A 16349-nucleotide genomic window follows, 5' to 3' on the forward strand; every position below is an offset into this window, starting at 1 on the left:
TGGTCCATGATTGGTAAGCTCATTTACTCGATTTCTCAAATGACTTGTTTTACTAGAAGGGTAGGGGACGCATTGGATCTTATGCAGGATTGCAGATGGTCTCCATCTTGGGTTTGGTCTCCCGATACGAGGTCCTTATCCTCTAGAGGGCTATATTGGCACATGTAGGGTATGTGTTGATAGTTATGGGCCTCCACAGCAGCAGATAGCATTCCATGGATCCCCACAGCCATTTAGAGATTGCTTGTGGTTCACTTATTGGACGAAGAAGATGGACTTGATCCATCATAACTAGCTAGCCCCAGATTTTCATCATACACTTGGCAGATGATCCAAGACTTGCACGATGATGTGGCATCACCTATGCCACCATCCTAGCCCTTGCAAGTGCTCTATGGGCGTCTTCGATTTGTTTGGAGAACCATGAGGACACTTGTGTGCCCTTGGAGAACCACTAGTTATTGCAAGGGGCTAACCCCTTGTCCACTGCTTTTGAGGGTCCTACTCTTCATTATGGCATCCACGGATCTCATTAGGCCTCCCAAAGGGCCATACGACTTGCATAGATTATTATTTGACCTCTTGAGAGGCTTATTCTTTCAGTTATGAGCTAGTTTGGTGGGCTTGTCACCAAAGTTGGATTATTAGAACATTATTTTATATTTTGGGTTTATGTAAGCCAAGGAGGCTAATTCGAACTCATCATTAGTGTATAAATACAAGTGAGATGAGTTCATTATCTCATCATCACTTTGGATTGGATCTCTTCTCTCTCTTGAGAATTTGCCTTTTTCTAAAGGATGAATTGGAGCTTTATGGATGAATTTTGATGTGTGGATATTGGTCTATATTATCTTGGAGCTTTTCTTTTGTCAATTGTGGATGGTTGGATATACTCTGTTACATGTAAGTACATGCTTTTAATGTTATTCTTGTTTTACTTTCTCATATACATTGGACTGGGATTTTCGCTACTTCTAGGGCTAATTGTCGCATGCATTTACTGCTTCAAATTATGGAATTTTGTATCTATTATAGCATCTCTCAATGTATGGGCCATGTAATGTGAACGAAATTTCCTAGGGTTAATTCTATCAAAGAATTTGACCTTGATAAGCCATCTCCTTTGCACATCAAAGTATAAAATCTGCAAGATTGTGTCTCCTTCACCTAGAAGGCTAGCAAAGTGGTCTTGAGGCCTCCTTGACTAAGAATCAAGAATCCTACTCATATTTCATCATAGACTCCACTCTCCCAATACTAAGGCATTGATCTACCAAGAGGTGGTCACCAAAAATCGCATCCTTTCACCTTCATTCAGGTCTCCAATTTGGGTCACCTAGGGCATCAATTTCTGACAAGCTAGCTCTCCAAAAAGTTCGTTCTCTTAGGGTCTCCTGCACTGGTGTTTCTCAAGATCTCCTCTCATTTTGAAGCCATTCCGACGGTGGAGTTGGGAGAAAAGCCAAGCCCTAGCTCCGGGATCAAACTTTGCCTTAGCATCCCCAAGGCTAGTGCCTCATAGGATCAAATCAACACCTTCAAGTGAAAATTATTTCTTTGATCCTTTCCCCACCTTGTCTAGGGTAAGAACATCATTGGTTGCCATACTCATTCCTCCTATCCTAGACTGGGTCCACTTGGTCCCATGTGGTCTCGTTCCTTTGAAAAGACAATTCTTCAAGAACCATCTGGGATACCAATTACAATAAGGATTTTAGGGATTGGGAAGTTCCTTCATAAGTCATATCCCATAAACCTAACCCTTAAATCCTCCCTTCCTTTCCCTAGAAGACATTGTACCTTGCTTAGAAAGCAAGCAAGCCTTATCTTTCTAACTCTTCCAGGAAAGGGATTATTAGGGTCACTCCACATCATTTCATTGACTTATCCTTCATCGGTGACTCCATAATATACTAGGTCTCCTCCCATCGGTGAAAGTTCATAAATAAAAGGGAGCCTTAGCTGAGGTGATAGTGGGCTAAGTCTCCATTTGTTGCCCTTGGCCTAGCATTTGCCTTTTAGGGATCCCCTTTAGGTCCCCTGCTAGTTTGAACGGTAACAGGCCAAAAGTAGATCAAGCCTACACAACACGACATACATATTCATATTATTTAACAAAAGCAAGATTCCAGCAAGCAAGTCCTGACGTTGGTGTGGAAACATTCATACATATTTCATGTGTATTTTAGGGTTTTGCGCCCTAAAATTTTATTAATTGCCAAAGTTTAAAAATGCTAGGCTCAGTCATCAAACAACACAAGTGCACGTAAAGGAAGGTAAAGCACCTTGTGGGAGAAGAATGATCGAGGAGATGCGTTTAGAACTAGATTGTGGATTTGACAACAAGAAATGCTAACGATATTGAAACAAACAAGAGCATATCATCTGCCATTTGTCATTGGTTCACGCCATAAAATTGTATTTAATAACTGCGTAAAAGAAAAAATGGGAGGTGGTGGAATTTGTGCCCATAAAGTTGGTCGATGGAAAACAAAGAGTTAAATTCCCTTTCCTCATAGTTAGGCGCATCCTTTCATTCCAACTTGCGTTGACCTCCCTAATGGATATCTCTTATCATTGATCACGTTCTCACTACATGTTCACAGTCAGGAATATGATTGAAGCCGAAGGACAAGTCACTGCCTTTGTTATTATTTTTTCTTACAGACAGAAGGTGACTAGGTATTTGAGGTCCTTTGAGCATTTGCAAAGACTCTATTCAGAACGATTTTGTAGAAGCCTCTACCTTCTCGTTCATGAATCCCTGCCAATTTATCACTCACCATCTGAGGTTAAACCAAGAATTCGAGGTGTTTGGAGTATCACTAATGGAACCTAATCAACCATATAAGCTAAGAGCGCAAGAGCTTGGTGATGATACCACTGGACATGGAAGTGGGTAAAAGGAGAAAGGTCATAGATATCAACACTACGATTGTTGATGGATTACGACAGGAGATTTCTACTCGTGGACTTTCAACTTCTAGAACTAAGAAGGTTCTTGTTGAAAGGCTTGGTGTAACAATGAAGAACAGTTCAATTGTTGTCAAATTAGATGAAAGAAATGAGCAAGATGCAGTACTAGCAAAAGTTTAGAGCAAAATATGTTTTAGCCACTAAAAAGGGTAGTTGGAGGTCTCTAGAAAAATGGCTTTCAGATGACATAAAGTCACATTATTATGTTTTGCATATTGTTGATGCCATGATGAATCAAACAAATTTTGGTGAAAATAACAAGATTTATGTCATTCAAGGATTAGAAGATGACATTAGAGGAAAACATATGTTGTACAAGTCGCAGGAAAAACACCCAATGTAGTTAGTGGACGAGCATGCAAATGCCTCTTCATTTTCAAATTATTTATTGCTCAGGATCCATCTCAAAGCATGCATTTCTTTCAAGATATTATGATTTTTTTATTTAACAAGTTGATATGTGAAGATGGCAGCAACTTTTCTTGATGTTAGACAACCATTTTTTGTTGAAAGACTATATTTGTTGGGGGGAATAAAAGGGTAGATATGTGGATGCTTGTAAAAATGTTACACAGGCTACTCTGAGTGAGAAGATCAAGGTGCTGATATTCACGAAACATACTACTGAATTGGATGACAGTGATTTATAACATGATGGAGTTTCACAGTGAAATTGATTTTTATTTAAATATCTCAATAGTAAAGAACTGCTCATATGTTGAAAATAATGTGCATAAAAATAAATCCAAAACAAATACAATTGGAGCATGTGGCCTTCACCATAGTATCTCACTTCTACCCCTTGTGATTAATGTCAAAGGGGGAGGTAAGCAAGATGTTAGGAGCAGCAACAAGAAATCTTTCTCAGGACAAAGGAGGGAGGAGCATTTTTTGCCATCAATGCCAAAAGAGGAGATTGATGGCATTGTCATCATTGATGGCAAAGGAGAAGTAACAAAGCAACAATAGCAGCAAAAGAGCAACAAAGGCAAAGGAACAGCAAGAAGGCAAAGGAGTAGTAGCAAAGTAACAATAGTAGTAAAATAGTAGCAAAGGCAAAGGAGCACTAGCAAGGTAAAGGAGCAACAAGAAGTGTGCACAGTTAATTTATGCACAAACGAACAGCAACGGCAAGCAAGATAAGTCTTTCAGCAAAGAAGTTGCAGCAAGGCATGTTTGATATGCAAGAACAAGAGCAAGGGTGATGGCAAAGGAGCATCAAAAGATGCAAGACAAGACAAAACTCGAATTGTTGTTGTGCGAGGTAAAGGCAAGACTCCACGATAAACAAGGCAAGACGCAAGGCTACTAAGAGTAGTGATACAAGATGTTGAAAGACATATATATATGGCTTTGGAGAGTGATGCATTGCTTTCATATGTTCAATGCATATATAACTTGCATTGGAAAGTGAATGTTTTACATGTTGGAATTGGATAAACCAACACTCCCCGTCTGTTTCCTGACATGGACTAACTATCTCTCGTGGATCCTTATCTCTGGCGATGCGATCGTTGACTAACACCTACGGGTTTTGGTCTAACGGAAATCATGATTACCAACGAGTGGTACCAGAGGGCAGGTCACGAGTTCGGTACACACCCGGCTCGCGTTGGGGGGGAGATTGTTGGACATTGGATAAACCAACACTCCCCGTGTGTTTCGTGACATGGACTAACCACCTCTCGTGGATCCTTATCTCTGGTGATGTGATCATTGACTAACACCTGCTAGTTTTGGCCTAACGGCAATCGTGATTCCCAACATTACATGTGTTTTGATGCGATAATGTGTTGCTTGCATATGTCGGCCTTATGTTAATGTTGATGTCTTTAATCATTATTGCTGGCTGAAAATAGTATTTGAGCACATATTTGTGTTCTAGTATTCAAAATATGAAGAGTTTGGAAACGAATGAGTGGAAGGTAAAGAGTCAAGCTTGTTCACTTCATATTCTTATGTGAAATACAAACTATCCTTATAAAAGGTGTGATTTTGGAAGGCAGAAGGGAGTTAGAGAGTTATAGAATGTGTGAGAGTTGGTTGAGGTGTTCTTCATTAATTTCCTGGCACATAGAAGAGTTGATATGAAGCAGAATTGAGGAGGAGGAGAAACAAAGACAAAGATGGAGGTATGTAGATTTACAGACCAGGTAACCAGCACATCATTTTCTTTATGTATCAAGGGATTGTAGTCTCCTTTCATGTTGTAGCCTGCAGAAAACTTATGGGAGTTGGAGCTTCCTTACATGTTGTAGCTTGCAAAAAAATTGAGATAGTAACTTCGTGTAAATTGGAGCCTACAAAAAAAGCAGATGTAATAAGGGAGTATGAGCTTTCCTTTGCATCACAACAATAAAAAAATCGTGGTTTTCTCCCTTTATGGGTTTCCACTTATATCTGGTGTCCATATGTGTTGCTTTTATGTGTTGATGTGATGTTTTTGGTTTACTTATTACTTCTTGTTTGCATATTAAATATGTTGGTCATTATGTGTCAATATGCTCATTTAATGGTTCAGTTAATGAGTTTAAAGAAAATCAAATTAATGTCCATGAATGTACTAAATTGATTCACACCCCCTCTTAGTTTAGTCAAGTTTTCATCAATTTATGCTCCTAAAATTCTCCAACAATTTCTCTTATGAAGCCCTTCCACACTCTATAAAAGGAGACCTCACACGTCCTTCAAAAGAATGAATAACACATGACATATCCTTAAGTTCTGAAATTGAAACTCGGACTCCTGAGGAAAGCAACGAAACTTAAGAAGATAGGGATAGGTCTTTTAGGCAGTTTTGGCTCTTGATTTGTTTTGCTTGTCATTACAGGAAAACCCCGACCTTTTAAGGCCTCACATTTGAAGCAATTATCTATCCTATTGACCAACAATTAAGTGATTTGTCTATTACAGGCCTACACCATCGCTCAGTCGTGCTCTAGAAGAGAAACCAAAGTTTATTACTTGCATCCCTGAAGCTCGAAACTGTGGGAGTATGAGAAATGACTTGAGCTAACTGTCAACAAGCGATTCGTTTGGACACCTATCTTGCTGGAGGAAGACCGAAAATCTTTTTGGCTCTCAAGAATATCCCTGTGACATTGAACCCGACGAAGGTCATTTAATTCAGATCTTTCTTCAAAACTGCGTATTAGGGCTTGCCTCAGCAACATTTGTCACATGCTGACAAACCTCAGCAAGTTTGTGACCAAAGCATTCAATTTGGTGGCAGAATCACCCTTAACTACAGTTCAGATAAGGTTGAAAATCTTCGTTCAAGGGTGTCACTTTTAAGCATCTTTTTGAAGCATCGAAGAAGAGTCTATACTAGCAAGAAGGAAAACCTCGAGGTTCGTATCAGTCCATAATTAGCTTTTTACTTGAAGCAACAATTAAAGAACTTACAACCTTAATTTGTTGAGCAAATCATTGTAGTTCGGACATGGTCTAGGGTTTTAAAATTTATGTTGTCTGAAGATTACATGAAGGGATCGTTGAGAACTCATTTCTTTTTGTTAAAACCGTCACTGATTTCGATAGTTCAATGCTTAAGGATTATTGCATTGTTTTTTCCTTTAAGAACAAAACGGAACTACATTCATAAAGTTTCTCCCATGGCACATTCTCTGTAAACTGGAGTCTCACACCTACATTAAGAAATCTCTTGAATATTGTAATGAACGAAACTTGAATAAATCATAAGAACTATTACATCGGTAATAAGAAGTATAGATACACCCTCGACTACGGCCACGGGTCATCACAAAGTATATCATTATTTATAGCCAGTTAGATTTAATATATTAGATTCATTTGGTAAGGAACACATGTATGTTGGGTATTACAGTATACTTCATATTATATGCATATTGAGCCCCACCGATAATTGACATTTTGTCTCATAGTTAACAAATGTGGGTGCTCTGGCAAGCCATTTGAAGGATGACTAAAAGAATCGAATCGTAGAACATATAATTGGTCATATAGTTATTTGGATCTAAATTGGTAATTGAAAAACCCTGGGCAATTTGCAGATTGATTAGTTTATTATATAGTTTAACATGATTTTTGAAAGCATTGTTGATCCAAATTGAGAACTCGGAAAAGAATTGTATATGTGACAACATTGACGCTGAGGGTTTGATGTACAGTTGTCCAGTACCTTGGTTTGAGCTATCATCTCTCTTTAGTGCCTAGTACAGGCAATTTGGTTCATTGTTGTAGTTACTTGCATATGAGCTTTGATGCTTATTCATTTGTGAGCAATGTAGTGCAATGACCTGCAGTTATCCAGTTTGTGAGCTCGCCTACTCACATGCAATTGAGTAGTGACAATGATGTGTAGTTGAGTAGTGGCAGTGATTAATGATAACATGTTGTATAGTGGTTAGTTGACTTGGCAGCGTTAGCAGTGAGGCTTTAATGAGCAACTTTGTGCAGTGATCAGTTTGGATAGTATTGTGCAGTGTGGTTAGCGCCTACCAGAATTTGACAAGTTATAGCACCATCTTCTTTACAACATTCTTACATTGATTCAAAGCACAGGGGGATCCAGTCTGGAAATTGTTAAACATTGTCCACCTGTTGATTAGGGTGGCAGGGTGGTGCAAGGAGGTGATTGGAGTCACCTTCAAGTTGTGGCCTAAGAACACCTCAGTGTGGCAGGGTGGTGCTAGGGCAAGTCGTAGCCTGCACAGGGCGGTGTGGTGTGCTTTCAATTGGGGATAATAAACTACAGGGTGACGAAGCATCCATTCTGACAACTAAAAAATAGAGTGTTGGGAAACTCGTCAGGTTGTGGCCTGACTTACAGGGTGTTGGGACATCCTTCCGGTTGCCGCAGGTTATTAAGGTTTAGTAGCGTCCTGCAGGTTGTAGCCTGTGAATTAGGGGCTTGAAGATTCCTTCAGTTGTAGCTAAAAATTTGATGTAATTACTTTTCTTTTAAAGAGGAGAAGACAATTACTATGAAGCGTTTGGTGGTTTTTGACCTGGAGGGGGTTTTCCACCTAAAAATCTTTGTGTCCACTATTTTATCTTTTTGCATTGTTGTATGGTGTTGTCTACTACTGATTATTGTTTACCATTATCTGAAGAAGAACTATAATAATAATCGAAGATTATCTAATGCTCTGAGAAGGATTAAAAAGTGTTAATTGCTAAGAAGTATTGATTCACCCCCCTCTCAGTATTTCCAACAAATGTCATTGTGATCCACACCAAATACTCTACAAATATCATCCCAAGAAAAACTATTATGACCGTGGAAAAACATGAGCAAATACACTTACCCATTTAGATCAATGCAACAATCATAGTTGATGTCAATCCAACACACCGTCACTAGAATATTGAGAACCAATTTATGCATGCTAGAGTAATATTTTACACAGTGAAAAGTTTATTTATACATCGAGAGAGTTAAATATCAGAGAAATAGACACAATATAGCAGCGAGTGGAAAGAGCATGCAAACATTGCCTTGGTCGAAGCAATGCAAGAAATTGAAAAGGAATTAGAGAGAACGAATGCTAGACGAAATAGACAGAAGATAGAAACAAAAGAAATGTTGTACTAAGACAAAAAAGGACACACGAAGAGGAAAGCAGAAAACAGGCATGCACTGGGGGAAAGAATAAACTAGGAGGAACAAATGGTATGCAAATAAATACCAAAATATTTAAGACTTTTTACTAGTTTTTATTTCCTTTCCATGTTTCTCCAAAGCCAAAGGTGGATGACACACTATAGAGGAGAGAGCCAGTTAAAATTTAGTCAACGAGGCAAACCCACTAAGACAGAAAAAAGAAAAAAAGGATTACCTGTTATAACTCTGATACCACTTGTTATAGCTCTGATACCACTTGTTATAGATCTAACCCAAAGATATTATGATAATAGAAATAACCCAAGAATAACAAGATCAAAATAGATAGAAATGATTCTTTATTGATCAAACCCTTATGGTAGGGCAACACCATACATTCACTCCTTAAGGAAGGAGAACACTCCACAAGCCATATGCATGTTCATACAATAATCCTTGACTATCTCTCTATGTGGAGTCTCTAGCCTCTATATAGGCCTCATACATACAATACCATGGATCATTACCATGGTTCCCTCATACCATCAACTAATACCATGGGCCCATTACATTATTATTAACTACTTGTGGTCCCTTACATGATATGGGTTGTCCACCTTATTTATTACTATGGCCCATCCCATTATTACAGTGTTACCTTGGGTACCTCCCTTAGTACCCCATATTATCCCCCCTAGGTATATAACATTACCCATAAATTTTATATGCACATATTTAATGGAATAGAATGTCAAATATGATATGCATGTCAAATAATAGAATGAAATAATATGATACACTAACATGTTGAAATGTGCCTTTATATTGCATTTAAGGTGAATGACTCTTCAAGACCAGTTAGAACGATTTCATTTACTCCTAACTAGAGTTTTGGCCCCACAACCACAATCCTTTCAGACCTCTGACAATATCTAGCATTATTTGTAATTTAAACTAGGTTTATTAAATATTTGACAAAATACGAAACCAAAACTTCCCACCCTTTTGACACTTCTCTAGTTAATGTGAAAAATAATCAAAAAGTTGTGACAAAGACAATTGTTGTTGCCTAAAGTGTACACTTATGAAACCGGATTCGTCCCCCAGGCCCTACATGTCCCGAATCCGGCGAATCAGACACGATTCAGGTAGATTCGTGTCTAAAAATTAGGGCACGTCGTGTCCGATCAGGACACATTGTGTCTAGAACGTGTCCGATCAGGACACATTGTGTCTAGAACGTGTCCTGATCAGGACACTTTGAATCTGGAACGTGTCCTAATTAGGACACTTCGAATCCAGAATGCGTCCTGATTTTCAGACACGAATCTGAAAATCAAGAACCCCGCATGGCGTTATTAAAGCGTATTTTCCCATTCTATTTGCACATTCACTTGTTTAGTTCGTTGTGGGTTTGTTGTGGGTGTTTGGGAGCAAGGAGCAAACAGTGTGGGAGCATTTTCAAGGAGATTCAAGCAACAAGTGCTAAAGCCTGTCAGATTTGATGATGGTGATACTATAAAGGGGTCATCCTCCACATCAGCAGATGCAGAGATGACTATGGATACAGAGGAGGAGGATGCAACAGAGGAGAGCAGTGGTGACCATGATGATGAGGACAGTGATACTGATTTTGATGATGACTATGAGAATTGATGACTCATGAGTCATGAGCTACCTACTGCCTTGAGGCTTTTATACTTGTAGACTTGTAGTTGTAGTTGTTTTGTATTTGCTATTTCTATTTGCCATTGGCATTGCACTACCTATGTAAACAGTAACACATTTTGATTTTGATGACTTAATGAGAAAACTACAATATATTTATCTTACTATCTTGTCTTTCTCCTATTGGATCATTGATGAATTGAATATGTATTATAAATTTATAATTTATCATTTATGTCACAATTGTATTTGTAATTTTGTATGCATAATGTTACTTTGTAAAACTTACATCTAGATGAAGATCTATGTTTGAATCAATGAATTTGTATCATGAATGAGAATTTGAGTAATTCATACCTAATTTTTAATATATATATATATATATATATATATATATCATTATACGTTATATATTATTTTATTAAAATATATATATATAATAAAATAATATATAACATATTTGAACGTGCCCTATTCAAGGAGGTCAATGTGTCTGTATCCGACACTTGAATCCCCATATCCGTCAAATCCTGAATCCCCGTGTCAGGTGACTTTAGTGTACACCTAAGGCACAACGCTCAGAACAGGGGTTGTCACTCTAAAACCCTATTCACTCTGTTTAGAGTCTCTCCTAGCTAAATCAAGGGGGGTAGTCCCTAAGGATGAATGATGGAGGAAAACTTGTTGGAACAAGTCTAGGAGATTTAAGGGCAAGGCAATTATTATTAGTGTAACTTGATTATGATTAGAGCAAGTGTGAATATTTATGATCAATAGGTTTTCAGATAGATATAATTAAGATCAACAAGGCAGAAAAAGGTAAACCAGTGCCTTTAATAATGCTCAATGTAAATGAAAGTACTTGCTAAGAAATAGATATTTCAAGTTACATAATAACAATGCTGCAAGAAAAGAGCGATGTTGACACAATATCAAATGTGAGCGAATAAAGATAACTTGCAATATAGAGATAACTTATACTTCAAGTGCTCAAGTAAAATATAACAACATGAAGGGGCAATGAAGAAGTAAATTAAAGATGAGTACAAGAATGACAATGTAAATACAAGTAAAAAGTAACGCCCACAATGATTAATATGCCACAAGAAATAAAAAGTTAGAAAGATGAAATGCAAATTGAAACTAGAATGTTAATGCAAATGATCATGAGATTAGATTGCTTCAATGAAATACAATTAGGACAAGCTGCTTCAATGTATAGAGTTAAATCACTTATAACCAAGAGTATGTAATGTCACTTAGAGCATAAGATTATAAGCTTCCAATAATGATGCAATGAGGCACTCTAAAGATTAATCAATAAAGCAATGACATAAATGACAATAATATCAAATGCCTTGAGTTATAGCCAAATTCCCACAATGCCTTATAGGAGTGTTTTTTTTTTAAGATTTTCTTTACTTAATCTAGACAATAAAGTTAAGTAAGGACATTACAATGTAAACACAACTTAAAAATGGCAGATGAGATTATAAGGAAATAAACCTAATGCAAAATTTAAGTTTGTGAAATTAAATTAATATGTGTTAAATTCCATGTTAATGACTAAGAATAGATTGCTCATAGCTAAAATTTGTGAATGCTAATGTTAATAATCTAGAAAATAATTAAATTCAATAATGGAGATAAAAATAAAAAATGAAAGTTTAGTAAAATCAAACCTCGATCTACGCTGACCTATGGAGTTAGTGGATCGAAAACATTATAAAGCCCTACACTGGCCTATGGAGTTAGTGGATCGAAAATATTACAAAGCCCTTTTTGAAATTTGATTGACCCCTTCACCAAAAATATTTTAATGGGGGGAACTTTATTGAATTTAAATGAGAATATTTTCCCCAAAAAAAGAAACCAATTTCTTACAAAAGCGAACAAAACCTCTCCTCAAATTTATTACATTTTCCTTAGGCTAACAATATGAGATCAATTTTATTTATAATTATTTTTAACTTAAGATATTTCTCTTTAGAAAGGAAATGAAATTCCCCAAAAAATGGCATCCGAGATAGGGATTAAGTAAACCACGCAGATAGGAAAATTTAAATTGGTAAAATCCCAAGCTGCTTGAATTGATTCTTCTTTGTAAAAAATTTATTAGCTTTTCTCCACAAAGGGTTTTGCTCAGATTTGCTAGTCATCTAAGGAAATCTCGCACCAAGGGTAGAAAAAGGCTCAAGGGTCAGCGGCTGCCAAAATCCGAGTTTGCTGCCTTCAAATAAAAACAATCCTAAAGGACTGACGGTCAGGCAAAGAAAATGGCAACTGCCTGCAATGAGGATCCTTTACAAATTAATAAAATAATAATAATAATAATAATAGTGTAGGATTTCTGCAAAACAAGGGTTGAAAAGCTCAACAAATATAGACAAAAAGAAAGCCCGTTAAAGAAATAAAAATAAAAATAAATCACAAGAAAATATTTTAACCACCAAATGATGCCAAAAGATGAGGGATTTTAAGCCAAAACCCAGTTAGAAACTCCTCAAGAAATTACGCTCGGAACCTGCAAACGATTCAAGGGTTGATTAAATTTAAATATGAGAATAAACTAAAGCTTCAAATGCTTGTGGCCCTGCAAGATGAGCCTTCGAGTACCTGCAGCTTCTTCAAGAAATTAAAAATCATTCCCCAAACCTCTAATCAGTGGATCTCCTACCAAAATTTAGTGGAAAACTCTTTCAAATATTTAATTTTTTCTGCAACTCTCTCATGTTGAGGAAATTTTTGTACTGCCCAGAAGACAAAGGCCTTGAAGAAAAAATTATGGTTTCAAACAATGAGCTTTACTCAAGCAATTACAATTAAAACCTTTGCAGCCCCTTAGAAAAATAGCTAGATTTGATCATGACCCCTATATATATATATTATTTAAAATTTATTCCAAGGGCATGAAATGTCAGATCCCTGCAAAAAAAATATTGTCAAAGAAACCCAAGATAAATCCTCGCTTTTGCTTTAGATCTGCAAAAGAAAAGAAGAAAAAAATTCGATAATATATTCACAAAATCAATAAAAATACAAGGGTTAGATCTGTTTACAAGGAAAAGCTATTTACTAATATATTTACAATTAATTTACAAGTATTTACAAGTCCAATCTATGTGTATGAGTACACCTTTGCCCATAGGTCAGATAATATAGCTCTAGGAATAGCAGATAAATTACTGATAGCACAATCAAATAGAATTTTTTAAGATTAATAAAAAAAATTGCTTTTGGATTGATAACTAAGAAAACCCCCTTTAATTAATCTCATGATGAGCCTTTGGGAAAAGCCCACCATGGGTTCTTTGTTGTTTGTGTGCCAAGGGGATGAATATTTAAACAAGAACTCGCTTCAAACACTTGGCTCGAGGAGATGAGAGATTTTGTTAGATCCAATAGGGGTGAGTCACACAGTGAAAAGAAGCTCTAGTGATTCAAACAAAAATCCACTAGATCTAGCAATTCAACAATGTTTTCATCCCAGATATAGGTGCAAAGTTCAAACAAGCAACTATAAATCGAAATGGCTAGAGAATTTAACAAATTAAAGCATAAAGTAAAAATTTAAAGCATTATCAGAAATAAATTTACCACAACCAACTGAAGAGATACACCATAATTAGCCCCCAAAGACTCTTGATTTTATTGATCAGAAAAACATTTTTACAAAGTTTTCAGAACTAGACCACCATCCAAAGATGATTCAACGAGGAACCTCGAGCTCAATTTATAAAAAAAATTGAGAGATGGATCCCCCTCCAAGTGGAAAACGGTTAGGTCCAAGAAGGTGCACAATTTTGACTTGATCCTGGAGAATAATGACTAATTGTTGCTTGATCCATGCCAAAATTAAATCATGTCCCTTAATCTTGATGAAGAAATTTGAATTCCATAGTAATTCCCTTTTTTCCTACTCCAAAAAATATTATTTTGACATTTTATCCTCAAAAAATCATTTTTGACTTAATCACTTTGGTCCATAAGTGCAATTTTTGTTAAAATTTTGATTTTTCCCTTGATGAAGGACCTCGAAAATTGAACTTCTTTTGGACCCACGAATTTTATTAAATTAACTGGACCCAAGAAAAATAATTTCCTTGAAAAAATAATTCTCTTTCGGCCCCAAAACAATTGTTGTGGTTTTTCTGCCTTGCAATTGGGTTTGTCAAATTTAATTCTTCCTTCAGAATGACCAAATTCTCCAAAAATTCGTTTTTCCACTTGGAGATAATTTTATTCTCTCAATTTTAATTTTTTGGCTATTATTTGGCTATTATTTGGCTATTTTTTGACTAATTTTTAGTATTTTTATGCCAAAAAACCAAAAGTAAAAATAATTTGAGGAGATAGACATAATTTCAACCCTCAAAAAATGTCTAGACACTAACTTGAGGTGTAGAGGTTCTAACTATGAGTACCCTGCCCCCTTTAACTTTTACAATCAAATCATTTTACAATCTACATCCAAATTATTAAATTTTCTAACCAACTAGAAATTTAATAATTAAAAATAGACACAACCAAATTCTGCGAGACTCAAAACATGATCTAGTATGATGAAAATACACAGACTCGATACACTAGGACTTACTTAAGACATCACCACCGAATCTCACCCTAGCTTTGGGGGTATATCTAGGATGAAATTGAATAACTCTATTAATTATTTCGCATACAAAATATTTAACGAGGTTAAAAAACTCCCTAGGATGAAACTCATTAGCAAAAATTCTTAAGCTTACTAAGGTGTTTTACATGGCTTTATAAACATACTAAAATCATTTTTACAACGGCCCACCGGGCTGCAGAATTTGGAGTTACAACTTTGATAAACTGATGAATGATGACGATGAATTCTGGATATAAGATTGCTCAAACATGATGGTTCCTTTGAAAAAAATGTGTACTGCTATAGGGTGTTTGACAGGAAGTTGTCAACAGACAGCAAGAGACATGCTGCATGTATCAAGGTTGTACACTGTACGTTCAGTTCAAGGATTGTTAGACATGTACTTTGGAGATAAGCTACAAATGAAAATGGGTATCTGAAGTTTAAATATTGTCCTCCTTATGCACTATTAGATCAATTCCTTTTCTACCCAACAACAAAATTATGCACATTTAAACATTAAATCCTTCATCTAACTTCAACACAATAGCTAATATTCAAAAAAAAAAAAGAGGCCATCAAAGATTTACACATACTCTGGTCAGTAACTTTCTGATGTCCTCGTATAGCTTGCACGGTATCCTTCAAATCTTTTTCTGTGAGTTGAAGATCATTAAATAATTTTTGTCCAAATCGCTTATCTTTCAAGAAGGCTAGTACCATATGCTCAACTGACAAGAAATCATCGCCAAACTCCTTTTTGTGATTTCTGGCTTGATCTAGCAGTGTTGTTACATTAGGACTTACCAACGGACCAGTTGTATCACCTGTTACCTGCACCACAGATAATTCAGATTATCAGAGCTACATCTTCCAAGACTTCCTGTATCATCTAGGTTCTTCATATGAGATACCTTTGGCTGCTGTGAAATAAATTGCTCTGTAGCTTGAAGAACAGATGTATTATCTAATCCAGCTTTAGTGAAAATCCTCCGTGCAAGGCCATGTTTTTGTTCAAGTAGAGCTTTCATTAGGTGTTCTGTTTCAACAACTTGCTGCTTGCTTTGCCTTGCTGCATCCACTGAACCCACAATGGCCTCCCATGCCATATCAGTGAATTCTGATTGATTAATCTGAAAACATGAACTTGAATGTCAAAAGTGCACCAAGTCAAAATAAAAAAAGGTTAGCAACAATCCATAGCAAAAATAGACCAATAAATAAGTATCAAGTGGCATCTAAAGGAATAACTAGTTGTTCCCTCACACAAATCTAATTGTATGTCAACATCAAGTAAAGGTTCAGTGTATTTTACATCATAGCAGTCATTATCAAAGTGTGATCATCTCAGTGATTTTGTCCAAAATCCAGATAAATTTTTTTCTTTGCCAAGCAAGTTTCTCACTTCAGCTCTACATTTCAGTGATCAATTTGCATCAAGTTATACATAATCAATTTCCCCAAATACAGATATTCCGCTCCCTGTTATAGATGTTATAG

At 36.3% G+C, this 16349-nt stretch overlaps 1 protein-coding gene across 1 annotated transcript in view; it reads right to left on the minus strand.

The window, feature by feature from the left end:
* The window catches only part of LOC149243024 (chaperone protein ClpB3, mitochondrial-like), a 106107-nt gene that overhangs the window by 53992 nt on the left and 35766 nt on the right, over positions 1–16349 (minus strand). The window contains exons 2-3 of the mRNA XM_089371103.1: positions 15764–15982; positions 15446–15683 (exon numbers count right to left, since the gene is read on the minus strand). Coding sequence (XP_089227229.1) covers positions 15446–15683; positions 15764–15982 — 457 coding nt within the window. The remainder of the gene's footprint in view (positions 1–15445; positions 15684–15763; positions 15983–16349) is intronic.

Source organism: Pinus tabuliformis, chromosome 8 (genome assembly GCF_031772625.1).
Source record: "Pinus tabuliformis cultivar Carrire ecotype Pingquan chromosome 8, CPIR1, whole genome shotgun sequence".
NCBI lineage: Eukaryota > Viridiplantae > Streptophyta > Pinopsida > Pinales > Pinaceae > Pinus > Pinus tabuliformis.